This window comes from Onychostoma macrolepis, chromosome 09 (assembly GCF_012432095.1).
Source record: "Onychostoma macrolepis isolate SWU-2019 chromosome 09, ASM1243209v1, whole genome shotgun sequence".
Lineage (NCBI taxonomy): Eukaryota > Metazoa > Chordata > Actinopteri > Cypriniformes > Cyprinidae > Onychostoma > Onychostoma macrolepis.
The window spans coordinates 15,131,614-15,158,066 of NC_081163.1; the positions used below are offsets into that span (position 1 = coordinate 15,131,614).

At 36.7% G+C, this 26,453-nt stretch overlaps 1 protein-coding gene across 5 annotated transcripts in view; it reads right to left on the reverse strand.

The window, feature by feature from the left end:
• Positions 1 to 1,017: 1,017 nt before the first annotated feature.
• tbc1d4 (TBC1 domain family, member 4) overlaps positions 1,018 to 26,453 on the reverse strand; it is a 31,639-nt gene continuing 6,203 nt past the window's right edge. The window contains exons 2-20 of one of the 5 annotated variants that reach the window (XM_058787158.1): positions 24,818 to 25,423; positions 22,546 to 22,635; positions 20,755 to 20,859; positions 20,292 to 20,424; positions 20,111 to 20,202; positions 19,897 to 20,007; positions 18,631 to 18,753; positions 18,020 to 18,070; positions 15,968 to 16,173; positions 14,541 to 14,693; positions 11,963 to 12,114; positions 10,809 to 11,018; positions 8,201 to 8,362; positions 6,755 to 6,913; positions 6,390 to 6,634; positions 5,266 to 5,425; positions 4,905 to 5,074; positions 3,750 to 3,926; positions 1,018 to 3,138 (exon numbers count right to left, since the gene is read on the reverse strand). In XM_058787158.1, coding sequence (XP_058643141.1) covers positions 2,905 to 3,138; positions 3,750 to 3,926; positions 4,905 to 5,074; positions 5,266 to 5,425; positions 6,390 to 6,634; positions 6,755 to 6,913; positions 8,201 to 8,362; positions 10,809 to 11,018; positions 11,963 to 12,114; positions 14,541 to 14,693; positions 15,968 to 16,173; positions 18,020 to 18,070; positions 18,631 to 18,753; positions 19,897 to 20,007; positions 20,111 to 20,202; positions 20,292 to 20,424; positions 20,755 to 20,859; positions 22,546 to 22,635; positions 24,818 to 25,423 — 3,339 coding nt within the window. In that variant the 3' untranslated portion in view covers positions 1,018 to 2,904. Of the gene's footprint in view, positions 3,139 to 3,749; positions 3,927 to 4,904; positions 5,075 to 5,265; positions 5,426 to 6,389; positions 6,635 to 6,754; positions 6,914 to 8,200; positions 8,363 to 10,808; positions 11,019 to 11,962; positions 12,115 to 14,540; positions 14,694 to 15,967; positions 16,177 to 18,019; positions 18,071 to 18,630; positions 18,754 to 19,896; positions 20,008 to 20,110; positions 20,203 to 20,291; positions 20,425 to 20,754; positions 20,860 to 22,545; positions 22,636 to 24,817; positions 25,424 to 26,453 lie in introns of all 5 variants that reach the window. The other 4 variants (XM_058787156.1, XM_058787157.1, XM_058787159.1 and 1 more) reach the window with 4 other exon arrangements.

Sequence of the window (26,453 nt, forward strand, 5' to 3'; positions counted from 1 at the left end):
AGTAGAACTTCTTTATTTCTCCTCTGAATATGCATTAATAACATCAGGGCACATAGCGGCAACCTTTTAATTCACCACTGACTTTCAAACATCACCTCAGAGAGCAATCAATGAAATATGCGGTCCTGTTGACTTCACTAAACCAAAAACATCTTCAGGCTGTCTTGTTGTATTACATGTCTGCAATGGCAACATTATAAAAGTGTGAAATTTACATCACAAAATAGTGGTGGTATTGCAAACCAATACTGGCCTTGAGATAAAGGAGAAACATAGCCAACTCTCCATGACTGGAGTCTCAGAGCTACTGTTTAACCGCCTCCGGTCAAGGGAACAACCATAGGGCTCAATTTCAAATTCAAGCACTGTTTGTATGAGGCCGTGTTTACCGGACAGTCAAGAAAATAATGCAAACTGGCTCAAGTATGTCATCATTTTTAGATCTTAAAGGGATTCCGGTGCCCTTGCCATTGTACACATTATTTGTGCCTCAAACAGTAATGCATAGACTTTCATATTCATACAAATGTGAGGATGAAAATCTAATGCAAGTGTGCACACTTAAAATATCACTTTGTTTTTCTCAGTTGTTAGATGGTGTAAATGTACACATGCACCACATTCATATCTTCCCAGCCCTGAATATTTTTATTTGACCGGAATGACTGACCATGTCCATGCATCCCATAATATTGCAAATAATCTGTCATGTAAAACACTAAAAAGAACTATGGCAGTTTTGATCATCATGCATCATTATTCAAGTTTATATCGAGTCTAGTTACATATTATAAAACTACAAAAATGTGCATTGTGATTGCCATTGTGTTGCTATGATGTTCTGAATGCTTTGAGCACTTGCAATGTGGTTGCTAGGTGTTCTGGGTGGTTGCTAGGAGTTTGCTTACTGACCCCAGTCAAAAGACTCCTCTCTCGTGACTTGTGTCCTTCCTTCAGTGTAGGTTTACAGAATGCTTACCTTGGCAAGAACAACTAATAATAACAATAATTGGAAACTGAGGTATAAAACGTTGATTTTAATGGGAGTATAGAGGACTGACAACTCAGCCAAAATCAAAAGAAACAATCAAGACATTGTCAGCACACTGCACACACACTTTCAATGGTGACCAAAGATTCATCGCAAACAAAAGTCCATCCGAAATAAATGTAGTCCAACAAAACTTTGTGTTGGAGGTGTTGAGAAGTAACGGCGGCATGTCACAATAGAAACGTGATGTAATGATCAACAAGTTTTGGCACATTGAACAAAATCTGAAAAAGAATGACTGATGCATCAAATGCATCATCAGACCATTTGCTTTACATCTTTTTTTTGTTTGTTTTTTTGTATGAAGACATCCTATTTTATTATAGCATTGACAAATATTGAAAAGTTGGACAATGCGAATAATTTCTCCCCCATCCTTCACATTGTTAAACTTTCGGTGTATTGCTAGAATGTACCTCCTCTGAACAGGTGCTGTATTTGCAGCCCCACTCTTCCAAAGATATGCAAGTCTTTTCAATTTGCAATGTCAAAGATGTATTTCTGAAAAGAAAATGATTCCAAAAAACAATCAATATCTAAAAGACAATTGTTCAGTTAAAATATTCACAGCACTGGTAACCCCCACCAGGCCAGCACTAACACTTCTTAAATGTCACTTTTTGCCATATTATGTTCACTCGAACATAGAATAGCAGAAAGAAGCTCTTGCTTACATTTAACAACACTTACAATAGAGTTTATCATCTTACTACAATTGTGATTCATTCATTAAATGGTCAAAAAGTGGCAGGTTCTGATCGGTGTAGTCAAGACAAATGTAGATCTTTTGAAAACAGACAAACAAGAATGAGTGTTCAAGTAGATATTCCCGTTTAGCTTCACATTCATGTGGTTAGATGAGAGACCAATACAGTGTCATTTTTCTTACAGTATATGTACAATCATATTTGGCCAACATCAAGCTGAACAGGTGGTTTAAACCAATGTCTCATCTGTCGTTTTTGTCCTATTAGGCTTATATGCCAAGGCCAAAATGAACTAGCATCAAATAAAACCTGTAATACAAATGTCTGATGAAAAAAATGAAAATGAATGAAATGCAATGCTTTAGCATTTGATATCTATATAAGTTCTGACAGATTCATAACCGACACCTTTTGTGAGCCGCTCTCTACGACAGAGGAATATTTCGACACAAGTCAAGACCCCTGCACTCTTATACACTACAAAAATATTTGCGCAGATGTCAAGGACAGTTGGTGCGACACAAAAAACAAGTGATCATTTGAAAAGAAACCCAAACAATGGTAAAATCCCAAAAGGATTGTGGGATTTATTTTTTTTATGCACAGGCGACCATAACTGCATTTCAAAGATTGCACACGCACATTTTTATGGCATAGTATCCAACACAACGTTCTTCAATGCACACACAGAATACTGTGCAATATCGAAGATGACGGTTTGAAGACAAATTACTCTTCATGTTTTCAGACAGTGATTCACTTGAAGTCCATTAGCTCACACTGGGAAGTCTGGACAGCAGGACTGTTTGTAAGTTGCAGAGGAAACCCAGCAGCACATGGTTTCACTTCCTGCCTGCACTTTAGGTGAAGCACTTTAAGCATTTTAAATATTTGGTTTCCACCAAACACCTGGTTTGGAGTGCCAGGTCAAAAAATACCTTCACAGTGCGTGGACATTAATGCACTAGTTGTGCTGCTCTTTGGAAAGAAAACACTTTCGTTTGTTTTCAAGTTTTCTCTGTGAGGCTGCAAGGTGTCAAATTAGGCCGTTTAAAGGTGAAGCATGATGGGAACACAAAAGAGGAAGAAGCAGGCTAACTCCCTACTGATGTACCTATACGATGCATCAGTCAGTAGGATGGTGATTCAAGGCTTTTTGCAGGCAGTTTCTTTGGCTTTCCCGTTGGTGCTGGACTTGAGTTGGGTCATCTCCACCTCAGCCATGGCATCCGATGGCAAACTGTTGCGCATGCGCTCAATGGTCTTTTGGTAGGAAGCTTTCTCTTGTTCCAGAGAACGGATCAGGTGCTTCATTTTGCTCTCGCGTGAAAGGAAGCTCTCTACGCTGCTCTCCAACGTCTGAATCTTCAAACGAGCCGCCTGTTAATAAGAAAGCCAATCATGAGAATCAATGAGGGAATCTTGTGAAGAAACTACGCACAATTTTTCCATGTAACCATATACACTACTGTTGAGGTAGTTTGGGGTTACTAAAACGTTTTAATGTTTTGTCTTGCTGCATTTATTAGATTAAAATACATTAAAAATGGTAATATTACAATTTAAAATAAATGTTTTCTATTTTAACATATACACACAGATCCAATGGCTCAACTAATACTACTAGTAATGGTTAGTTTTGCTTATTTTAAGCAACAGGTTGTTTTTATGAACGACATGGAGATAAGCAAGTTGTGATGTTACATGTTTCAAGGATAATTCATTCTCCCACATTCATAAAAACTGATAAATCAACAAGCTATTATCAGTTGAATTTCCATTATTTTTCATTTGAAATGTAAAACACTGAACCAAAATTCCATTTTAATATTCTTTGGTAGCAAAGTGAGAATTGCATCTGTAAAGATCTTAGGTTTCAGGCTGCTTGTCTTTTGTACTGTGCTGCCACACACTGGCAATAAAGGCACAAAACACTTGTCAGCTTTTCAAACCACTACTTGTGTTATGCTGTGACATTGTTATACATCTACCTGCAGTTTCTCTAGTAAGTCCATGTTCTGTTTCTTGAGCTGGGCATTAGCTTTCTCCAGTTTATCTAGCCTATCGGAGTCCTCTGATGGTGGAGGAGCGTCTGACAGCTCATCCTGCAGGACGTGGTACTCCACTTCATACGCATGCAGCTGCTTGGAGATGTCCATCTCGATTGCCTGCAGACCACATTTCATACTGATAGTCATTTTCAGAAAATATGGCACAGGTTCATTCAAATTAAATGCTATCTGAGACTCACACACATACCTTTACATAAAGTATATACACAAATTCTAGTCAACGAATTTTCTTTCTGTCATCTTGCTCAAGTTTATCAACAAAACAGTTGATTTTTGAAAAGTTAGTTGCACCACCTAGTGGTTAAATAGAGTGCATTCTAGTGTATTGCATAGTACATATGAAACACTGTGTGAGCCTACTTAAATCACATGTGAAACTGTATTCAGTACAGTTGTCACATGACCTTTTTGCCATATGCTTACTTTACAGAATAGTATCCAGTTTGCATCTCAAAAAGAAAAAATAATATTTTAAATTTAAGGAAGAGATGTTAAAAAAATAAAGGCTGATAAGTATAAAAATAAAACTTGAAAATGGTTTTCAGTAACTGAAATAAAGCTGAAGGAAATGCAATATAAATACTAGATAAAACTTAACTAAAATTTCAAAAAAGGAAATGAAAATTTGACATGTTTATATGTAAATGTCAAAAAAGTTTAAGCTGAAGTACTAAAACTGAACTAAGAAAAAAATATTAAAATGTACATTACTAAAATGTTACATTATTAAAATTACTATAACAAACAAAAAATTGCTAAAATAAAACTGAAAAATAACACTATGGCTAATATTATTTATATACTTACATTAATTGTATGAATATTTAAAAAATCATTTGGTCACACTGTAGACCGTTTAAAACCAGTCAAGCCCATTTTTACACTAAATACATTACATTTCATATTAAAATCTTGATATTCAAAAAACGTCCACAGTTATGTGCCAACTGCCAAAGTAACATGAGTGTTTAAAGTGTAAAAAAAAGGCTCTCTTTTTTTGGATGAAATAGGCCTAAATCATTTAACACAAAACACCCAGACATGCAGAAGGAAATATTTCCATTATAAATGTACCTTAGTGATCGTCTCTTCCATTTGGCTGTGAGTGAGGGTGGGGATGGTGGATTTAAGGTAGTCCACAATACTTTCAAAGCCGTCACACTCCAGTATCTCTCCCTCGTGGCTGCTCAGCAAACACAGGGCCACCTTAAAAATCACCTCCGTGCCTTGGACAAACAGGAGGTCTGCCACACAGCACACATACATACACAAGAGTCAAAGGCCATGTATTGGCTACAATACTTGACATATGTGTGAAATACATACATTTTAACACACAGGATCATTTCACCACTATCCTCAGGTTCATTCCGAACCCCATCACATACATTCATTCAGATCTGAGCAAGTTAGTTAGGTAGGAAGTAAAATATACCAAATATACGGGCAACAAAGCCGAGCGGGAACTGAGAGGCGAAGAGAGTGAGAAACCAGGGTGCGGCGTACAGGCTGGGACAGATCTCGTGCTCCTCCAGGTGAGTGTACAGGTTACGGTGATAGTCGTGCAACAGTCGGGACAGCTGGTACATCTGGATCTACAGAGAGAGAGAAAGAAGAAAACGTACTCACACTCAGAGGAGTGAACTTTAAACAGGCTCAAATGTGACTGGCTGAGACAGGCTCTCTCTCACGGGATTAAACATTGGCACATCTGATGATGAATAACCACTAACAGCTGAGGAGGAAACGGTGTACAAGAGGTGGAGACGGCTGTTTGCATATCGCTTCAGCAAATGTGTGTTTAAGTCTAGGTGTATTAAAAATACTTGCTGTTCTGGTCTCTGTAACAAAATTAGGATGTGAAATTTACAGTCACTAATAGTACATTTCTTACATTTTCATTTATGTTTCGCCAGCCAATAAAGCAGTTGTTTTGAATGTTACACTGACACCTAGTGGTGTGGATGTAGCATTAAGCAAAAACATTTCAGTCGGCAACAATACCCTACCTTTAACAATACCCTATTCACCGCTATATTTATTATTAATTTACTTAAAGTGTCCAATAAAAGAGGCGCTACCAAGAAAGTGAGTAGTATCGAGCTGGTCATGTGATCTAAACATGGCGATCCAAGCTTTTATAAACATTATGATGACTAAAACACACATAAACAAATATGTAAACATTTGTTTTACTTATTGTTCATTTATATTAAAAATGAAAGTGTCCGACAAAAGGGGTGTGAGAAAAATTGAGTAGTATTTAGCTGGCCAAACGTGTCAATCCAAGCTTTTTAAGTCACTATATTTACTAAAATGTACATGATATTAAACAAATGTGTCAAAAATACTATTTATTTCATTTATTCAATCTCTTTAATTACCTAGTTTTTAATACAACAGGAAGGTAATTCATATAATATCTGCTCATTCCATTTATTGTCACAAAAACCAGTCCTGCTACATTTAACAATAGGCATAATCAGATAAGCAAACATACCAGTTCTGAAAGAAAAACCTGAACCAGTGAAAACTGATACTCTTACACACACAACGCACCTGCAGAGAGATCATGTCGGGACGGTACTGTCGGCGAATGCTCAGGTCGTACATGAGAAACTTGAGAGTGTCGAAAGCCTGTTCCTCGCTCATGTGCAAAAGCAGCAAACCAGCCACAAAACTGATCCCCTGGCAGTAGCCCACCTCCGTGTCCAGCAGGGAGTAGGCCTTCAGGAGATTGTACAGAGATAGCTGTCCAGCTCCTAGCTGAGTGCTGAAATACTGGTGTGTTGGGAATGTCCGGCCTGGAAAGAATGGGAACATCACCTCAGTAATGTGCTGGATCAAAAATATAACAGTATTCTGATGTGCACGTGACTTGGCTGCAAAAACTGCATAAACTAGTACTTTGGTTAGATACAGACCGAGGTCGACCAAGATGGCGTGTTGCTGTGCTGTAAGCTGTTTGAGGAGATCCTGATAAGGGGTTTCAGGGGGCTGCTGCCGCTGCGGCAGACGGTGACGCAGACGATACTGCTGAGAGAGCAGGAGCCACGCTTCACCTCGCCGACTTTTGGGAAGACCTACAGAGAATACACATACAAATAAAAGAGTGAGGAACTCTAATAAGGGTTATTAGAAATAGAAAAACTATTTCACATGTAAATGTAATCATCTACGATTATGTAAGCACTTCTAGCGAAAAGTTTGTAGTCAGTAGTCAGATGTGTTTTTAAAGAAATGATTATGTTTCAATAGCAATGACACATTCACTTGATCAAACTGATCATTTTGGAACAACGACAGGGTGGACATTTTGAGCTTCAGTTAGCATATTAGCTTACAACAAACTGTGACTAGCTAAATATTTAGTCTGGTTGTTGAAGAGAATTTGGTATATTTAAACTTACATATTTTGAAAATACTGTATTTTAATCACTTCTGGCATATTTTATGCCGACAGGGTGGACATGTTAAGCTTAGGAAAAGCAAGTAAGCAAACTCAGATGAAGAAAATTTGTCAATTGAAAAGTCACCAACTTATTCACCCAAGCGGTTGAAATTCCCGCCACTGAAGAGACAAAAATATCTGTTGTCCTGATGTCACTAAAGGGGATGGCCTTTTCTTAAATGGGACAACCATTCAAGGGACATGGACAAACTCTTCTTTTTTATTAAATAAAAATATAATTTTTATGACCAAATGATCAATACACTTAAATTGAGTTTAACAAAAAAAATGTACAAAATATTAATAGAGGACAAAGTTTTTTAATTTTATGATTTTACTGTATTCTACTCTCAATCAAATTTAATGAGCAGTGCATGGGACACACAAAACTAAGAAAAATCTAGAAAATGTATCTAAAGAGCCAAGTAATGCTTTTGTTATGAATATAAAAACTTAGCCTAATATAACACACCCTTTCAGTAATTTTAATGTCAAGTTATCATGGCAAATGAGTTATTTATGTACAGGACACCAAAAGGCACCCTACAGTGATATTGACCCACTCATCGAAGTATACTGAAAAAAATAGCTTCCATAAAATTTTTGAAATTTTGATAAACTATTTTGAAATGTATTTTGAGCACCAAATCAGCATATAAAAATCATTTTTGAAGGATCATGTGACACAGAAGACTGGAGTAATGGCTGTTAAATTCAGCTGCCATCACAAGAATAAATTATAGTTTTAAAATATCAACAGTAAATTGTAGTAGTATAATTTAAAAAATAAAATACAAATTTTACCGATCCCAAATTTTTAAATGTTAGTACACATTATAGTAAAAAACAAAAATTTATGTAGACCAAAATGTTTTTGATGGTTTTATTGATGGAAGTAAATAGATTAAACAGTTAATACCTTGGCAGACAGCACTGTGGATCTCTTCTTTGTCCCACTGTACTTTACTGCGGCAGGGACTGCTCAACTTCCTGTCCCAAAGGGCCTGCACCTCTTTTGAGCACTGACACACTTCCTGGTAATCCAGCTTCATTTTACGAATGTGCAATTCATCACGGCTGGCTGCAGGGAGGAAAATATTGCTAGTGAGATTTAACATTTATTTATCCAGACTAACAGAACAACTGACACATGAATGCATTATGATGTTCTAAAAGCATTCTAGGTGTCAAAATGAAATGGCATCATGTGCATCACCTGCTCTTACCATAGAGACAGATGTAGATTCCTTGTTAGTGGTTCTTAAGTGTTAAGGTGTGACCCAAAAATGTGGACAGAAGGGGAAAACAATGCTAAATGCAATTTAAATTGCAATTCAAATTAAAATTCCATTCATCAGTTTGTTGAAATTTTTTGTAATACTGTATCAATATGATTCATAATAAAATTCCATTCATCAGATTGTTTTAAGAACATATCAAAACTTATGTTCTTAAAATATGTATAATTCATAGTAAAATCTTACATTCATCACATTATTATAAAAACATTTTCTTTATTTGCAGTTTTCATATTGTGTCGATTTACCGATTTAAATCCAATGTAAAATCTGGGTCCACAAGTAAAATCAAAACCACTAACCATTCATCACTGTCATGCATACAATAATTTTATCAATTTCCATTTCTAAAAACAAATAAACAGTGTTTACAAGCAATGCATGTACAATGGAAGCTTCACAGGCAAACATGCATCACTGCGAATAAACTCTAGCATGCATGCTGCTGATAGTTTGGGTTATATGCACCACAAGTTTCCATAGCAACTTTAGACAAGGTTCAGAATGGCATGGCCTTTTATAGTAACCTTAACGCATCATATTTGTAGTATCCAAGGTAAAAGCATACATGAACATCTCTGCAGATGAACAAGACGACGACGCTCTGTTAGACTCGAGGTGCAACTCCACAACTGTTGTACTTGGCAGGAGGAAATTATATCCTAAAAGCCAACTGCTATTGTTTATTTGCACTTGAGAACATGTAGCTATCTGCCTCATGCTGGTTTGTATACTACATTGCAGCCAAACAATGATATCATGCCAACAACTGCTTGAAGTGCAGCCTGCTCAGGCGAGACGTCAATACCATGGCCGTATATATTCTTACCTTCTACTCAAACATGTTTATTCAGTTCGGTCCATCCAACAGCACCCAAAAAGACAGAAAACACCAAAAAGAAAAAAAAGGTAGAGGAAAATGATTTAAGTCTTATGTGTGATGCAGTTTGGCCAACAGAGGGCAATATTTCACAAAGCTTTGCTACTCCAAAGCAAAGTTGAACTGATACACAATATTAACCTTTCATAATGTGTTAAAGAGACTCAAACACTATTTAAAATAAATAAATAAATAAATAAATATTTCTGAACGACTAAGGCTGAATATGTAGCCTAGAGGTCACAGAACTGCAAGTGCACTCTTAAAGAACGTTAACGTCATCCAGACATTCCCATCTATAATTAACTTTGCCCCAGAATGTAAAATAGAGGCAGTGGCCCTTGCCCCTCTAAAAATAAGGCCAGGGCAAAAACAACAGTCTAATCAGAGTGACGGGAGGAAATACTCCCTCTTCCGTGACTCCATAATGTCCCATAAATGTCCCCACTCTCCAAGAACTGTACTTATCCAGAAAATCACTCTGGACCCCTCACATCCAGCACACTCCCACTTTGAACTGTTGCCGTCTGGTTGACGCTACAGAGCTCTGAGCACCAGAACGACCAGACATAGGAACAGTTTCTTCCCTCAGGCAATCCATCTCATCAAACTTTTATATAGTGAATTAGATTGCTTTCAAGATTCATTTTATCTTTTTATAAACTGTTTATATATTAAGTTTATTTTAACAGCCCATGACACTGGGCATTGCTTGTGCCATATTTGAGCTGCAGTAACTATTTAAAAGGATAGTTCACCTAAAAAATGAAATGTTGGTCATTATTTACCCACCCTCATGTAATTCCAAACATTACTGTCTTCCTTTTGTGCAACACAATAAGAGATGTGTTTACATACTCAAAATTGCCATGTCAAGACGCATTTTAGCAGATTTGATGTTCAAGACACCAAATGTCATTGGATTTCATGTTGGTTTTGGTTACAAAACACATGGTAAAATTATCAGTGAGTAACGAGTTAAATGTTGATCTGTTTCTGTATGCCTTCAGAAAAATATGAAAATAGTCATCTCCTGATCATCACCACCATTCAATTGATATTTATTATATTATATTATATATATTAAATCGGTATATCATAGTTATTATTTATATATCACCATTCATGTTTATTTATATAATATAAAATCTAGATCAACAATATATTTCCTTTCGTGTTTAATGGAAACTCATAGGGGTTTAGAATGACATGAGGATCAGAAAATCATGACAGATTTTTTGGGGGGGAAACACACAGCCACCCAGTGAAGAAGACCTGCCCGGTTATGAGCGAATCAAAATGAGAGGAAGGTTAAATTATAAAAGAGGGATACGAGTAGAAACACTAACCCTCCAGGCGCTGGTTTTCTTTCTCCATTCGGATGAGCAAAATCTGTTGGTGGATGGCTTTCTTCCACAGGGCCCTGTAGTCAGCTGGAATGCACCGGCCCTTCCCTCCACCAAAGCCCTGCTCTGGGGACAGGGGGCTGACCTGAGGATCTTGATCCTGGTTCAAAGCCCGAGGAGAAAGTGGCAGCAGCTCCCGGCCATCCATGTGGTCTGAAAAACAGCAGATGCTGACCAAAAAGTCTAAGACTTATGCTCAAATGGCATGGAATAAAAAAAAATTGAGTGATTTCCCTGACAAAAAAATACTGTGACGGTACTATGATATTGTCGGCAATACCATTGTACTGAGTGTTATAATAAACTACTATTCATATATCATGATACAATATATACAGTATAGAATGAGGTAATTCAATGTTACATAAAATTAAAAATATATACAAGTATTTATTATTGTTGATTATTATTATAAAATATAATGGAAAATAGAATATACTGTATATACTATTAAATAACTAATGGTATAAATTAATATTCTAATTTATAACATGCATACATATATATATATATATATATATATATATATATATATATATATATATATATATATATATATATATATATATAATAGGGCTGTCAAATCGATTATTTGCATCCAAAATAAAAGTTTGTTTACAAATGTGTGTACTATGTATATTTATATGTATACACACATAAACATGTATATATTTATTTACATTATATATATTTAGGTGTATATATATATAATATATTGTATATTTATGTGTACATACACATACATTTATATATTTCTTAAATATATACACATGTATGCATGTATATATGTGTGTATTAATATATACATATAAAACAAATATATACATAAAAACATAAACAGTACACACACATATTATGTAAACACAAACCTTTATTTTGGATGCGATTTACTGCGATGAATCGATTTGACAGCCCTAATATATACCATGGTTTCAGTTTCTTTTTCTTGAATCTCAGTAAAAGGGAGAATTATCTTGGAAGTTCTAAAGCTTGCAGAACAATGATGTCTCCTGCAATGCAGACTAAAAATAGACTGCTGGGAGAACAGGGTCTAATGTTGCACCTGTCTATGTGTGCGCTAAAGCATGCACACTCACCCACGTGTTGCACAGAAGCAGAGGGTTTGTTCATGGGTGACGCCACCCTTAGGAAAATCTTCTGGCGCCAAGAAACTCTGCGTGTTGGCACCAAGGTCAAAGAATCGGTGCTACAGCCTGACAGAGACCTCTTCCTGCCCTCTTCATTACCACTGCAGAGAAACAAAACAAGATATGCTTATTCAAATGAATAGAAAAGCAACATTTTTAGGCTGTGTACTCTCAAAACAGGTGGTCAAACCAGTTATAAGCTAATAAACAACACAGATTTGTGTAACATAGAAGCAAAAGCTCATAAGCAATAAGAAGTGCATTTAGACAGTCATAAAAGATGTTAATTAGATTCATGCATAAAGTACATAAAACACAGATTACCTGTTTTAAAGAAAGAGAAAACTATTAGGAAGTGGACAGAATGAGGAATTGCTGAAGAATGCACACAGGAACTTTATACAAATCATTCTTTAGATCTTTTCACTACCAATCAATACAAAACATTCAGTCAACTTATATACAAATAAATAAATAAATAAATAAATACATAAAAATGCAGCAGCCTTTACTCCAGTTTTCAGTGTCACATGTTCCTTCTGAAATTATTCTAATATGCTGATTTGGTGCTCAAGAAACATTTACTTTTTATTGCTAATGCTGAAAACAGGTGTGCTGGGTAATATTTTTGTGTGCTTAATACATCTGTGTGTATAAAACCTCTTTTCCATTATATAAAATATTTTACAAAGAGTCCAAGTTGGCATATCTTTAAATCAAAAACAAAATGTGGTTTCTCCTGCTAGTCTGCCTATTTTCCCTGTACCGGTCTCTTCACTTAGTTACCACAACAATACACAAGGACAGATCAGACGGAGTTAATGAAAGCGTGAAATGGGTTTGGATGTTATGCATTAAACGCTGGCTAAAGAAATGGACTAACCCAGACTGCCACACCGACAGGTGTGCTGCACATTCAATTAGAAGAGACAGCTGGTGACATTCAGCACACAGAGAGAAAGACCTTTTCTCCAATTTGTAGAAAACAGAGCAGGGCCAAAGAAGTGACATTTTAAATGTTATCTCCTCCTTTCAGAGCACTCACTGGATCATTAGAGCCCGCTATGTCAAACAAATGAAGGGCAAATACACATTGAGGAACATCATTTGTCAGCGAGTCCAAGGTGGCTGTTGTTCAGATGAAGGAGCGCTCGTAGTCCAAGCCACTAGCACAAAAGCCTGGTCAAACAGTATTGTCCTGTAAAGAGACCCTTGGGAGAGGGTCTATATTCCACACATGGTTTCACTGTATGTTCTCTATTATAGTACACTCGCCCTTGACAACCACTGCTATAAATTCAATTCACTGAAGGCGCTTTGTTAAGGGTCAGAGAGGGTGCAAATGGATATGTAAAACAAAACTGACAGTTTTTAGCACAAAAAAATTGGTTAACCCTCAGAAGAAATGAAATGTGTTATATGACCCCATTACCTGGATTCAGAGCATAAAATGTATTTAAAGGGATAGTTCATCCAAACAATACTCTCATCATTTACTCACCCCCCTGTCGTTTCTTCAACAGAACACAAAAGATATTTTCAAAAATGTTGGTAACCAAACAGTTTTCTGACTTCCACAGTATATCTTCTTGCAATGTTCCACAGATGAAAGTAAGTTATACAGGTTTGGAACAACATGAGGGTGAGTAAATGGTTTATCACATGATTCATTTTTTGGGTGAACTAATAACATCATCAAACTGGTGTTGTTGAAATGTACTGTAAATGTGGGTGTGTGTTAATGTCAGTTTTTTTGTCACACATTCAAAGATTTCTGAACGAGTTGCAGTTTAGTTTTAATTAAAGGACTCTTAAAGGGATAGTTCACCCAAAAATGAAAATTCTGTCATTAATTACTCACCCTCATGTCGTTCCAAATCTGTAAGACCTTCGTTTATTTTCGAAACACAAATTAAGATATTTTTGATGAATTCCGAGAGCTCTCTGACCCTTCCATAGACAGTAAGGATCCTAACACGATCAAGGTCCAGAAACGTAGCAAGGACATAGTTAAATGAATCCTTGTGACATCAGTGGTTCAACCGTAATTTTCAACAATGTCTCCTCCGCGTAACCCGCGCCATTATTATTTTTGTTTGCGCACAAAAAGTATTCTCGTAGCTTCGTAAAATTACTGTTGAACCACTGATGCCACATGAATTCAAAATGAATTATTATCCAGCATAACAACATAAATTATTCTCAATATGAGTATAGATTAGTAGAAAGTTCTGCAGTTTGATGCAATATAGATGATAAATGCTTTTGTTTATTATTAGTTAGTAAAGACACCAACATGCAAACAATGCATCCCTCGTGTCCAGTGTATGATGCCAAAGTACAACAATTTTGACAGGACGAGAGAGTAAGTTACAGAAGTGGTTCTTCTTGACTGATGACAAAGTGACTGAAGCCTTTGGGTTAAGAAACAGACAGGCGCAGAGAAGGCGGCCGCCATCAGCTCGAACCTCAGGCACCCCCGGGGGAAACGGACACTGAACGGTCCGTAACCAAAGCCCCCTCTCACCTCTTAAGACTCCCGCTGTCCGACAGGGAGGCCAGTGAGCCGAGGGAGCCCTGGTAAAAGGTTTTCAGGAAAGTGGGGGTGTGGAAGGAGGATGAGAGACTGAAGTAGGACTCGCTCTCAGAGACACTGCGCACTCTTGTGTAACCAACGGTGCTGAGGGAGCCGAAACATAAAAGGCCCACAACAAATACACATTACTTTACAGAGGTCTAAACACTGCTATGAAACCACAATCTAGAACACACGAGAGCTTCTGAGCAGATGAAAGACTCCTTCAAGAGCACAGATTTTGTCTAGGAAATAGAGATTTTTTTACTGTTACTTTTTTAAATGCTGGAAAAGTAAAAATTCTGACAAAAATATCATATATCAGAGTTATCAGAACTATAAAATATATTAGAGATGCACATGAAATCTGTACAACATTGGTGTTATAATGACTGTTATTTTTAATTCAGGCTATATATATATATAGGCATTTAATTATGCATGTTCATTTCCAACTATATTTACATTTGGATTACTTTTGCTGCCATATACCCGAGGCTTAAAATCTAAAAACACTAATAAATGTAATTAATAAATTCAACTATTATATAATTTTAATAATCTTTAACAGAATCTCAGAATTAATATTAAATTTTATTTTATTTTGCATTAAAAAAAAATTATATTATTTTACATTTTAATATTTTTTAAATATCAGCCATGTATCAGTTATTGCCATTTACATAAAAATAAGCTTATCGGTATCAACCAGCATTATGATATATGTGCATTTCTAAAATCTTTTTTTTTTTAAAAAGAAAGAAAGAAATTCTCAGACTTGTTTTCAATAGTTGTAATAATAATAATAATAATAATAATAATAATAATAAAGTAATAGTGTACAAAACACAAACTGTTTAACAAAACAAAGAAAATTCTTAATATTATTTCGACACAATGTCCTCCTTTGGGCAAATTTCTCAGAAAATGCTGATACTGGTTAAATTAAGTGCCATATAATTAATTCAACTAATTTTTAGAACAATTTGACTGGCTCTATCATCCCATCAATACAATGCTGATTCATTAAAATAACAAATATAGATCACAAAATGATAAAACAAAGAAAAAAGAAAAAAACCACAAACATATCCTTTAGTTTTATTAATATTCTAAATGATTTGAATTAGTGCTAAGTCCAGCAAAACACACAGCATGCCACATGCTCTCTCCACGTAAGCATTCATGCTAAAATCATTCATTTCAGTTTATATGTATTGTATTAAACCATATTTATGATTTTGCAAATAAAATCAACAAGCTGTTTTCAGCACGCCAGCACATTGCTGCAACGTTCTGAATATCACATGACTGCTGAAAAACAGATGGAAAGATATATGACTTTATCACATGAGAGCAAACAGGAAGTGATGCATTACCTGTTCTGCAGCAGCTCTGGGGCCAAAGACTGCTGTCGGCGCAGCGGAGCTTTACAGGCCTGGGAGGAAACCTCAGTGAAGGAGATTTTCTTCTTGATGGGCGGGTGGCTGAAGGTGTGCGCCCGGCGACGGAACTGCGGGGCATCTGGGTCCTCCTCAATGTAACTGGGTGGAGTCCCAGGTGGGGAGTCACCAGGGGAGTCGCCCTGCTGGGTGAACAGAGAATGAACCAGGTCAGTGACGAGATGGACCCAACACCCTGACGCACAATACAGACAAGGTCTCCACAAACCTTAAAATCCACAAAGTCAGCTTATCCAAGAGTCAAACCTCAAATTCCAACCACTCGCCAGAAAGAAACAAGCAATCTTCTGAGATATGCATGTAAGTTTTCAGACAAAGCAAAACAAGTGACTTGCTGCCAGCTACATCTAACTAATTCTCGACTCACCCAGCGCTTTCCCTCTCCCTGTCCAGCCCGAGTCTCGGTTCACTTCCCCAAGCAGAAGTGGCTGTGTTGGTGGTAGCGTGACTGCACACACACTTTGTGATCTATTGTATGTTAATAGTCTGTGTCACAGAACCACATCAGACACGCATGAGCCGTTCGAGGTGGACCGCAGCACAATGGAGGTTTCTGGCTGCTGTTTACTGTGATGGCTATAGGAAGGGTCTCTCTTCCTCACTCTGTTTCCTGTCCTTGCGCTATGGCGGTTCCTGAACCCATGCTCTCCTGTGAGTCAATACACAGTAGGGCCAGGAAACCAGCAACGGCTGCACAACGCTCTCTCTCCTTCTACTCACACAAATCAACAAACCCTGTCCACTTCCTACAGCTGCCTACAGCTAAATTTGGGAAAAACAAATGATCCAAACAGCATAATAGTTCTCTTGGCAGGGGAATGGGAACCTTTATACAGCCTAAGTTTGATAAATGTGGGACCAGCTGGCTAAAAGTAATTGTACAAATGGATAAGAAAAGAAAAGTTAATTCTGAGGATAAAGTAATAACCTAATTTTTTTATGACTGGTCATGGTTTATGGACACGACTTGGTTTGATATTTTTTGTTATAAAATGCATCATTTTTCAACTGGGGTTTTTACACAATTTGACCAATGAATTTCCATGATTTTTCCAATTGTTTTTGATTTTTTTTTTTTTAAATACTTAAAATAGACATTACTATTGTTTGGGATTACGTTTTAAGCAGTATTTAGCCTATGAAATATTTTAGAGCTGAGCATAACTAGACAAATGGATAAATGGATATTCACTACATAAATTGAATTATATTCATATATAAACTGACATTCCAGGTTTTCCATTACCTTATAAACCATGTATTTATTCTATTTTTAATTATTTTATTTTTTTATTGTGATTACTTTCTTACCATCTTTTTTTAGGAGAAAGTAAGTCATTTGGACAACATGGGAGTGAGTAAATAATGACAGAATTTTCATTTTTGGGTGTATTATCCTTTTAAATCAATTATTTTCATTGCTGGTTTAGATTTACTATATGATAATAATTCTCAGAACTGATTCACAGTACATATAGAACATGGAAGAGAGCCATGAGCAAGGAGCTGCTGGATTCTATCACGTTACTGAGAGCTGAAGTTTAAGCATGAAAGAAGGTGCTCACATTGACAATGTCTCTGTGGCCATGTGAGGACCCTGTGGGAAGGAAGAGCTGACTGATTTGTTTTCCATGGAGACGTATCCAGCTTACCATCACACACACCTCACATTTCACACCCCACCGAGACAGTGAGGTAGACAGGGTCAAAACAAGCCACCCCCAGTAAGCAAGACCTCCTGACCAGGCTGACAAGCCAGATTCAATCATATTACACAAGCTGATGCTGAAAAACATGTAGTGTATCATCACACAGCACTGGTATTATTTTCAGCATGCGGTGGTAATTGACACCACAGAGACATGCTTGCTGGCAGGGCAGAACTGAGACGTGATTCTTGGCAGGGAGAGAACTAGAGCTGGGGTTAAAATGACAGATCCTAGTGTTCACGTGTTGTGTGATACTCACGCGGTCAAAACTTCCCATGCTGCCGAGACGCATTCGCATACGGTTAGCCCCCTAGAGAAGAAACATTTAATAATTAAAATATAGAAACAACAGCAAGCTGCTTGAATGTCAGGATTTACATTTACACACTTTAAAAGGAATAAAACTAAATTTCTTTCATCATTTAATCAACATGTCATTCATTATTCACATACCTGTATGATTTCTGCCTTTCATGGAACACAAAAGATGATATTTTGAAAAAAATGAATGCTGCTCTTTTCCATTTAACAATATCAAACAGTGACCATCGAAAAACAATTATCTCAGTTTGAGCTCCAAAGTAGAAATTCATACAGGTTTGGAACAACATGATTGTGAGGAAATGATGGCAGAATTTAATTTTTAGATAAACTGTTCCTTTAACTGAATCCACACACATCTAATGGAAAATTCAGACTTAGCTGATCTTTATCTTTACACATAGATATTGTTTTGTGAGTAAATACAGCAGATGGTTGATTCATTACTGTACACAAACAAAGGTATTATTCAGTACAAGGGTGGGGTAAATGGGTCAATCCCCATTCATAGACTACTAAGACATAGACGCACAACACACACACACATACCCTTGAGAAGATGTTCTCCAGGGAGCTTGTCAGAGAACTCCGGGCTTTGTTCTTCAACACGTCCAGTTTATTACGGCCCGCAATGGAGTTATCAGAGGTCACAGTGCTGCCAGAAGCATTCTGCTGTCACACAAAGGTATAAAGGGAGTGAGTAAGTGAGAATGAATGTGCCATACAACTAGAGAGTTTTCTGAGAGATCCGTGAAAATCGCTTTCTGCACTTGGAAACATTTCACTCAACAGATTAGAAAATAATGGAAGAAAGACCACCAGGCATCAGGGATCAAATCGTCACTCATCTAAAACAACACTGCCACAGCAAACACAAGTGAGATTAAAGCACAGATTGAGTGCATTGGAAACCTTGCTAACTGTGTCTTTTTGTCCCAGTAAACCATTGTTTCCACTGTAGAATTTAAACGGTGGACAGGTCATTATTTCATTGTTTCCATGGTACCATACTGTATAGCTGTCTTTATATTACAGACAATTATGTATATATTTATAAAAAAAATATATAAAAGATTCTTGTCTTTTTTGTTTAATATTTTCATACACGCATATATTTATTATTTATAAGAAACAGTAAAAACAGCACTGCTGTAATATATCATTAGAAGTTAAAATAACCATTTTCTATTTTAATATATAATAAAATTAATTTTATTCCTGTGATGGCAAAGCTGAATTTTTCAGTCTTCAGTGTCTTATGATCCTTCAGAAATCATTCTAATATACTGATTTGATGCTCAAAAAAGGTGAAAAGTTTTGCTATTTTACTTTTTGATTCGTTTCTTTTAGGATTCATTGATGAATAGAAAGTTCAAAATTCAAAATTTTTGTAAAATTATAAACGTCTTTACTATCACGCTTGATCAAAATACACACAGATATACATTATATCATATGAATGAATGCATGATATTATTTAATACACATTAACCAATAGCCAAACAGCCAAGCTAAGTGGTATCAACAGAAAACTAAATTTATAACATGCACTAATAAATTATTCACAATAAATGTCAACTTCATGTCAACTTTAAAAGCAGCTAGAAATGTTTCCAGAGGCGAAGTACTCGGAGAACGTACCACACCACACACTCAGAAGGGCAGCTGCATTCATTCAGGAGCTCTGTTCTAATCTATAGCTGTATTCAGATGACACTTACAATCTGTCTTATCCAATTAGAGAGAGGTCACAGTTTCATGACTCTGCAATGCAGCGTGGGTGGTGCATTTATGTTGTTTTTGTAGTTATGCTACCTGTGGGACCTCTCCAATATGAACATGAGACTTCTGCTTGGTCTCGCACAGCTGTCGGAGGTGAAGAATCACAAGCTCGTTTTCTTCATGATCGGATGCTGGCTTCATTTTCTAATGCATGAGAAAATACAAACTAAATATGCAATAAAGAAATGAAATTCAAAGATATTTTGTTACTTTGTCTGCAATATAGGAGTTCTCCTTGTGTGCCTACCTGCACCCGCTCAAATATATTGACCTGCTCGTTGTCGCTCAGTTGGGACAGGTACTTCTGAATGGCTAGTTTCGCCCTGGGAGGATACAAGCCTGGGACATTGAGAGAGAAACACACTGGAATATTGTGCTAACTGTGGGACAAAGACGTTGAGTGAGTTGATGGAAGCTGGTGGCTGTACCTTCTATTCTCTCACAGAGCTTGTGTAAGTCATGCATTGGACAAGCTTCGCACAGTTTGATTTGGTTCTTGGAGCTCTGCAGAGCTGCTGCTGTGGTAAAGGCTTGTTTCAAGGTGAGCATTACTTCATCCACCTGTGAAAAACATTTGCAGAAAAAAAAAAAGTGGTCAAATACACAAGTGAAAAACATATACAGTAATAGACTTACACTGAAAATTATTATTTAATAATAAAACATTATTTAATTTGTGAAGTTGTCTCAATTAAAATGGGTGCATTGGGTGCAAAAACATAGGTCTAATTCTATTCATGCTCTGGGTGGCATTCAGCTGGCAGAAAAATCAGCATACTGAAGGCAATATCCACAAAATAGGCAAGGGAGAGTCATTGTTTCCATTGTAGCTTAGGATAAATAATTGATCAGTGTGGTGACAACAGGTGCTGCAAGCAGGTCAGGACTCACCAGAGACTCACTAGCGCACTGGAACACATAACACACATACTGGGCTGGGCCAGAATCAACCACATCCCGACAAATAAAGCCAAAGTGATCTGTCTGTTTAACACCCTGCAGGCACAAAAAACAGCATCCGTGAAACATAAATAACTATATGGAGCTAAAAGTCACAATGCAACACAACAACATAGAGCAGCAAAATTATCCATTTTAGAAAACAAAAAATGATTCTGCCTATGAAATCTGATTGGATGAAACATTTTCAGAACTGTGATTGTGCATCAGTTGAATTTTATATTATTGCATCAAGCTGCTACATTGTGTGGCAACTGTGAACAACAGAGTAAGTTAGTCTAATAAACTACTCTACTTGGCACAATAATTGTTTAATGTGATTATTATTGGTAATACACAGAATTGTTATTTACTGAACATTGGTGTTATACAACAATGAACCCAATAAACATTTAAAGATGTGTTTTATAGTGATTTTACCAAGTAAAAATGCCGACAAACATCCCTTAACTATAGTAAAATAACTGCAACTCATGAAATTAAAGGGTTAGTTCACAAAAATGAAAATTTTGTCATCGTTTACTCACCCTCAAGTAGTTCCAAACCTGTATGAATGTCTTTGTTATGCTGAACACAAAGGAAGATATTCTGAAGAATGTGGGAAACAGAGCAGTTCTGGGGCACCATTGACTTCCATAGGTTTTTTTTTTTTTTTCCTACTATGGAAGTCAATGGTGCCCCAAAACAGCCTGGTTACAAACTTTCTTCAAAATATCTTCCTTTGTGTTCAGCAGAACAAAGAAACTCGTACAGGTTTGGAACTACTTGAGGGTGAGTAAACGATGAGACAATTTTCATTTTTGGGTGAACTATCACTTTAATTACTCACCCTCATTTCGTTCCAAACCCGTAAGACCTCCGTTTATCTTCAGAGCGCAAATTAAGATATTTTTGATGCATCCCATAGACAGCAAGTGTCCTAACACGATCAAGGTCCAGAAACATAGCAAGGAGATCGGTAAAATAATCCTAGTGACATCAGGGGTTCAACCGTAATTTTAAGAAGCTACGAGAATACTTTTTGTGCGCAAAAGAAAACAAAATAATGACTTTATTCAACAATTCGCCTCCTCCGCGTCACCGTAGCTCCATTTTGAAGAGTATCCACTGAACGTAAACGTATGCTATTCTGTGTCAGCTGCGCCACGCGGAAACGTTGTTTTCGTTCAGATCAAAGCGCAAACAACATAGAAAACATTTCTGGATTATTTTACCGATCTCCTTGCTGTTTCTGGACCTTGATCGTGTAAGGACACTTGCCGTTTATGGGAGGGTCAGAGAGCTCTCAGATTCCATCAAAAATATCTTAATTTGTGTTTCCCGAAGACGAATGGAGGTCTTATGGGTTTGGAACAACATGAGGGTGAGTAATTAATGAAAGAATTGTCAACTTTAGGTGAACTATTCCTTTAAGAGACTTCGTGCCTTGATATTCAGATCACTTCAGTGTACATGCAAAACATGCATTTTTTTACACAAGACTACGAAAACAGTAAGAAATACGTTTTTAGTGTTTGATCTTTTTATGAAAATTTCAAAATCAAGACAAATATTCTAAAGTAAATTTGTAAAAAAAAAAAAAAAATATCTGGTACAAAAAAGCTCATGTCAGTAGCTTGGTATTTGTTTTGTGTGATAACATATGGTGACATTAAATATTATAGGGAGAAAGAGATTATCTCTAAAACCAAACAAACCTAATCCTTCCACACACACACAGACCTGTGAACAGGACGAGATGTCCTTAAAATTCTTCTCCAGAACCACAGATTTAGTGTCAGGGCTGATGAGATTCACTTCAAACCGTCCAACCTGCACAAAAGAGCCATTTGAGAGCATACTTTGCTTAAGAAAGAAGCAGCAGGAACAAAAACAAAAAAAATATCAAGCTAAATGTCCGATAACTAATAACTCAGCATGCAGTGTTTTTTGAGAGCAGTATTAAAACATAAAAACAATTCTACTTATCATCAAGGTCGCAGAAGCCACAACTGATTTCTTAACCAAATTACCGTGGAGACACCTGTCCTTGAAAAATGTTTAAAAGGAAAACGTGTGACTGCATGACTGTCATGCATACTAATTAGCAAGATTTAGCACTTCGCCTCTCAATGAGAAGACATTTGCATGCGTAGGCCTGTTTTAAAGGTAAAAGGGATAGTTCATCCCGAGATGGAACACTAAAAACATTTTTGGGTTTCAGAAAATGAAGGTCAATGTGGTCAAAAGTTGTTTTGAACTCCATCAACCCTCTATGCACACACTGGCAATAGAATGGCCATTGGCTAGTATTTTTTGTTAACCATTTCTATTTTTTTCTTTTGGCTATTTAAATTTAAAATGGCTCTTTCCATGCCCTGTAATGAGATTACGCATTCTTTCCTATCAAACACTAAGGCAGAGTAGGCTATTCTAGAATCTAGTGTGCATAGCCACGGGAACGTAATTTGAGCAGGGGGGGCTGAGAAATAAAATGCAGGGGGCTAAAGAGTGATGCATGAAAGACTGACACTACAATGGTGCTACTTTTGTTAATAAAATTTATATTTCTTCGTTTAATATAAGTGAGTGTATTGTTGCTGTGTTTTCATTAAAAAACAAAACAAAAAAAACCCAATGAACCACATACGTTTTAAATTGCTAAGGGGAAAGATCCTTATTTATTTGGGTTACAATACAAGGCTATATCCATCTTATTCATTTTGTTAATAAAAGTTAGATGTTTAATATATGTGAATATGCCATTGTGGTTTATTATCTTACTAATTAAAACACAACAGCCATAAAACACTAACTACGATCGTTTTAAGGTAGCCTAAGGGGAAATCCATATTTAGCCTATTTGTTTGTTAAACGTGGGTAAAACATATCCTTATTCATTTTGTTAATAAAAGATCAAAGTTTAATATAGGTAAATTTGTCATTGTACTATTTTATTGTATAGCCTTTTTTTTTTTTTTTTTCCTCCATTAATAATAATGAGCCATATGCATTCATTTAAAGTAAGGGGAAAATCCAAAAACCTTTCATGTAGTCTATAGACTACTTGTGTTACAACGTGGGTACATCAGATCAGTCTTCGTTCTGTTCATAAAAGTGTTGTGTTTAATATAAACGACTTTGTAGCATTGCTGATGTGTGTGTGTTTTTTTCTTTTTTAAAGAGTAATATTGAATCAACTGTAAGCATTCATTTTGTAGGAAAGACCAAACATTAAAGATCAAAATAAGCGCTACAGATGCGAGAATGCGAGATTTGTTGCCGCTGAGGTAAACGCTCTCGTTCACTCTTGATGTCTCTTTGCTATGTCTGTAAAAATAATCGTTAATTCTTAATACGGCACAGACATTACGGGTAATAATATAGGGCCTAATAAAAACAACATGGCATCAAATTATTTTTTAAGTCAGTTTGATAAGTTGAAACGACTTTCACAGTCAATTTGATTCAACTCATGTTCAACCGTTGCTTCAGGTCATTGTAGGCTCAGGCTACTTTAATTTTTCAATGAATTTTAATGAATATCCAAATTGATCAAATTAATTTTATTTATATTTTGTTAAAAATTGTTCATCCATTTATTTTTAACACCGCACCCCGAGCACCTCAATTTTTTCTTGGGCTACACTCCAGGGGGTGCTGCAGCACCCTCAGCACCCCTACTTCCCGCGGTAATGCTAGTGTGTATGGGACATGAAGCAGGATACAACATGCAGTAAAAATATAAACTTAATATAAAAATATATAAACTTAATATAATAATATAAAAATATAAAGAGCCATTTAAAAACCCATCTAACTTTTTTTTAAGTTTGCTTTGGATAAAAACTCTAAAATGAACTGACTTTCTTCTAAAGTGAAAAACAGACTTCTAATATCTAATATCTTTTGTATTCCGACATGAGCAACCAATGAAAGAATTTCCATTTTTGAGTCACCTGTCAAGGTTTATGAAATCACAGACTAAAAGTAAGCGTGTTTCTGCATGTAGTACCTGGAATAGCATTGTGCGATTCTTGTCAGCATCAGACGGCTGCACGTTATTGGGCGCGCTAGCATGTCTCCTACGTGTCGATCCCTTGCCCGCCTCTCTGGGCCTTTTCTGTAGGCCGCCCGCCAGGCTATTACAGCGTGTACGAATCTCCTGCTGCTCCCCAAAACCTGAGTCCTCCAAGATGCATTCAGGAAAGGACCCCAGTAGGCTGCTCGTACTGGATGAGCTAGTCATGCCCAAATTCCCATTGCCCACCTCAGACAGTTTTTCCTCATTTAGGTTGGGCTCAGGTTCATCGACTTCACAAAGGGACGAGCTTAGAGGGTCATCACCCATAATGAATTCCACAGGGGCCTCAGTGGAGCCGCGCTGGCCATTGAGGAGCCGCAGACGCTTACGTTCAATCTCGTGCTGGCGAAATTTGTCAATGCAGTCGTCGATCAGTGTGGAAGGGGCTTTCTTATGGTTTACTGTCACTTTTCCACAGTAAAGCACTTCGAATTTCTGGGAGTTGTAGAAAGACTCGTCACTCTCTTGCTTGGGCTTGCTTTCCTCCTGAAGAGCAGCCTTGGACACCTGTCTAATGCTGCTAATAACCTCAGGCACCTGGAGAACAGTTTAAGACATTAGATCAACAATAAAAATACTAAATCAACACACTGAAAGGCAAACAAGGACAAAACGTCCATAAAAAGGCTCAGTTGTTATGTTAAACTTTTGCAGGGGGACATGCAGGTTGCATAACTAACTAGTTTCAGCCCCTGTGGAACAATTTAGGAGTTGGTAATACAAAGGCCAAAGCAGACTAGCAATATCAGAAAAAAAAAAACAGCTGAGGAACCTGAGCGTGCATTAAAGAAGCCAAATGGATATAAATCTATCAGCTGGGCCTCGTCTCTTGTATCTGATATCAGTTAGAATGAAACCTGAAGCTAAGAAAAGCAGATCTCTGTTTTTGTACGCCTGAACATCAGCAGGAATCTTTTGAAACTAGGTGCAAGGGCATAGGTTTGATTTAAACAGTGAAAAGATAATGAGTTAAGTAGAATTTCATAATTAAGAATAGTTTGTCAATCCAACCCATAAATTTTGCTGATACACCATTTTTGGAAAAACTGAGATTCTAATTAGCTGTTTTGATGTGGCTCCTCAAAGAAAGGCACAGGGCAATAAAGAAATTGTGATTTACAGCTGTTTGGGTTCAGAACTGAAGCAGCATTTAGATAATTCCCATAAAACAACCCGTGCACAGTCACGAGCTAGACAGGGTCCTTTGAAACACTTAAGTGAACTTACGGGAAATTTTACAAATTAAAACATGACATGAATTACATTCAGTACCTTTATTAAATTTAGCTACAGCTGGGATCAATAGAATTATCGGCAGGGATTATTCAGTAGCCTCTTAACTTTGGTAGGGCCATGTCCCTACTGTTCATACTCAACTCTGCATTCATATTTTTGGGTTCAAATCTGGTGCAAATGTCAGATATACCTCAAAATATACTATGACCATGATCTTTTCTGTTTTTGTTTGGCTCAGAAATCATGTTGGCCACATCTCTCCAGCTCAAGTGTATACAAGGTTATGGCAACATTAAATAAAACTGATTTATCAGCAAGACACGTCTTGTTG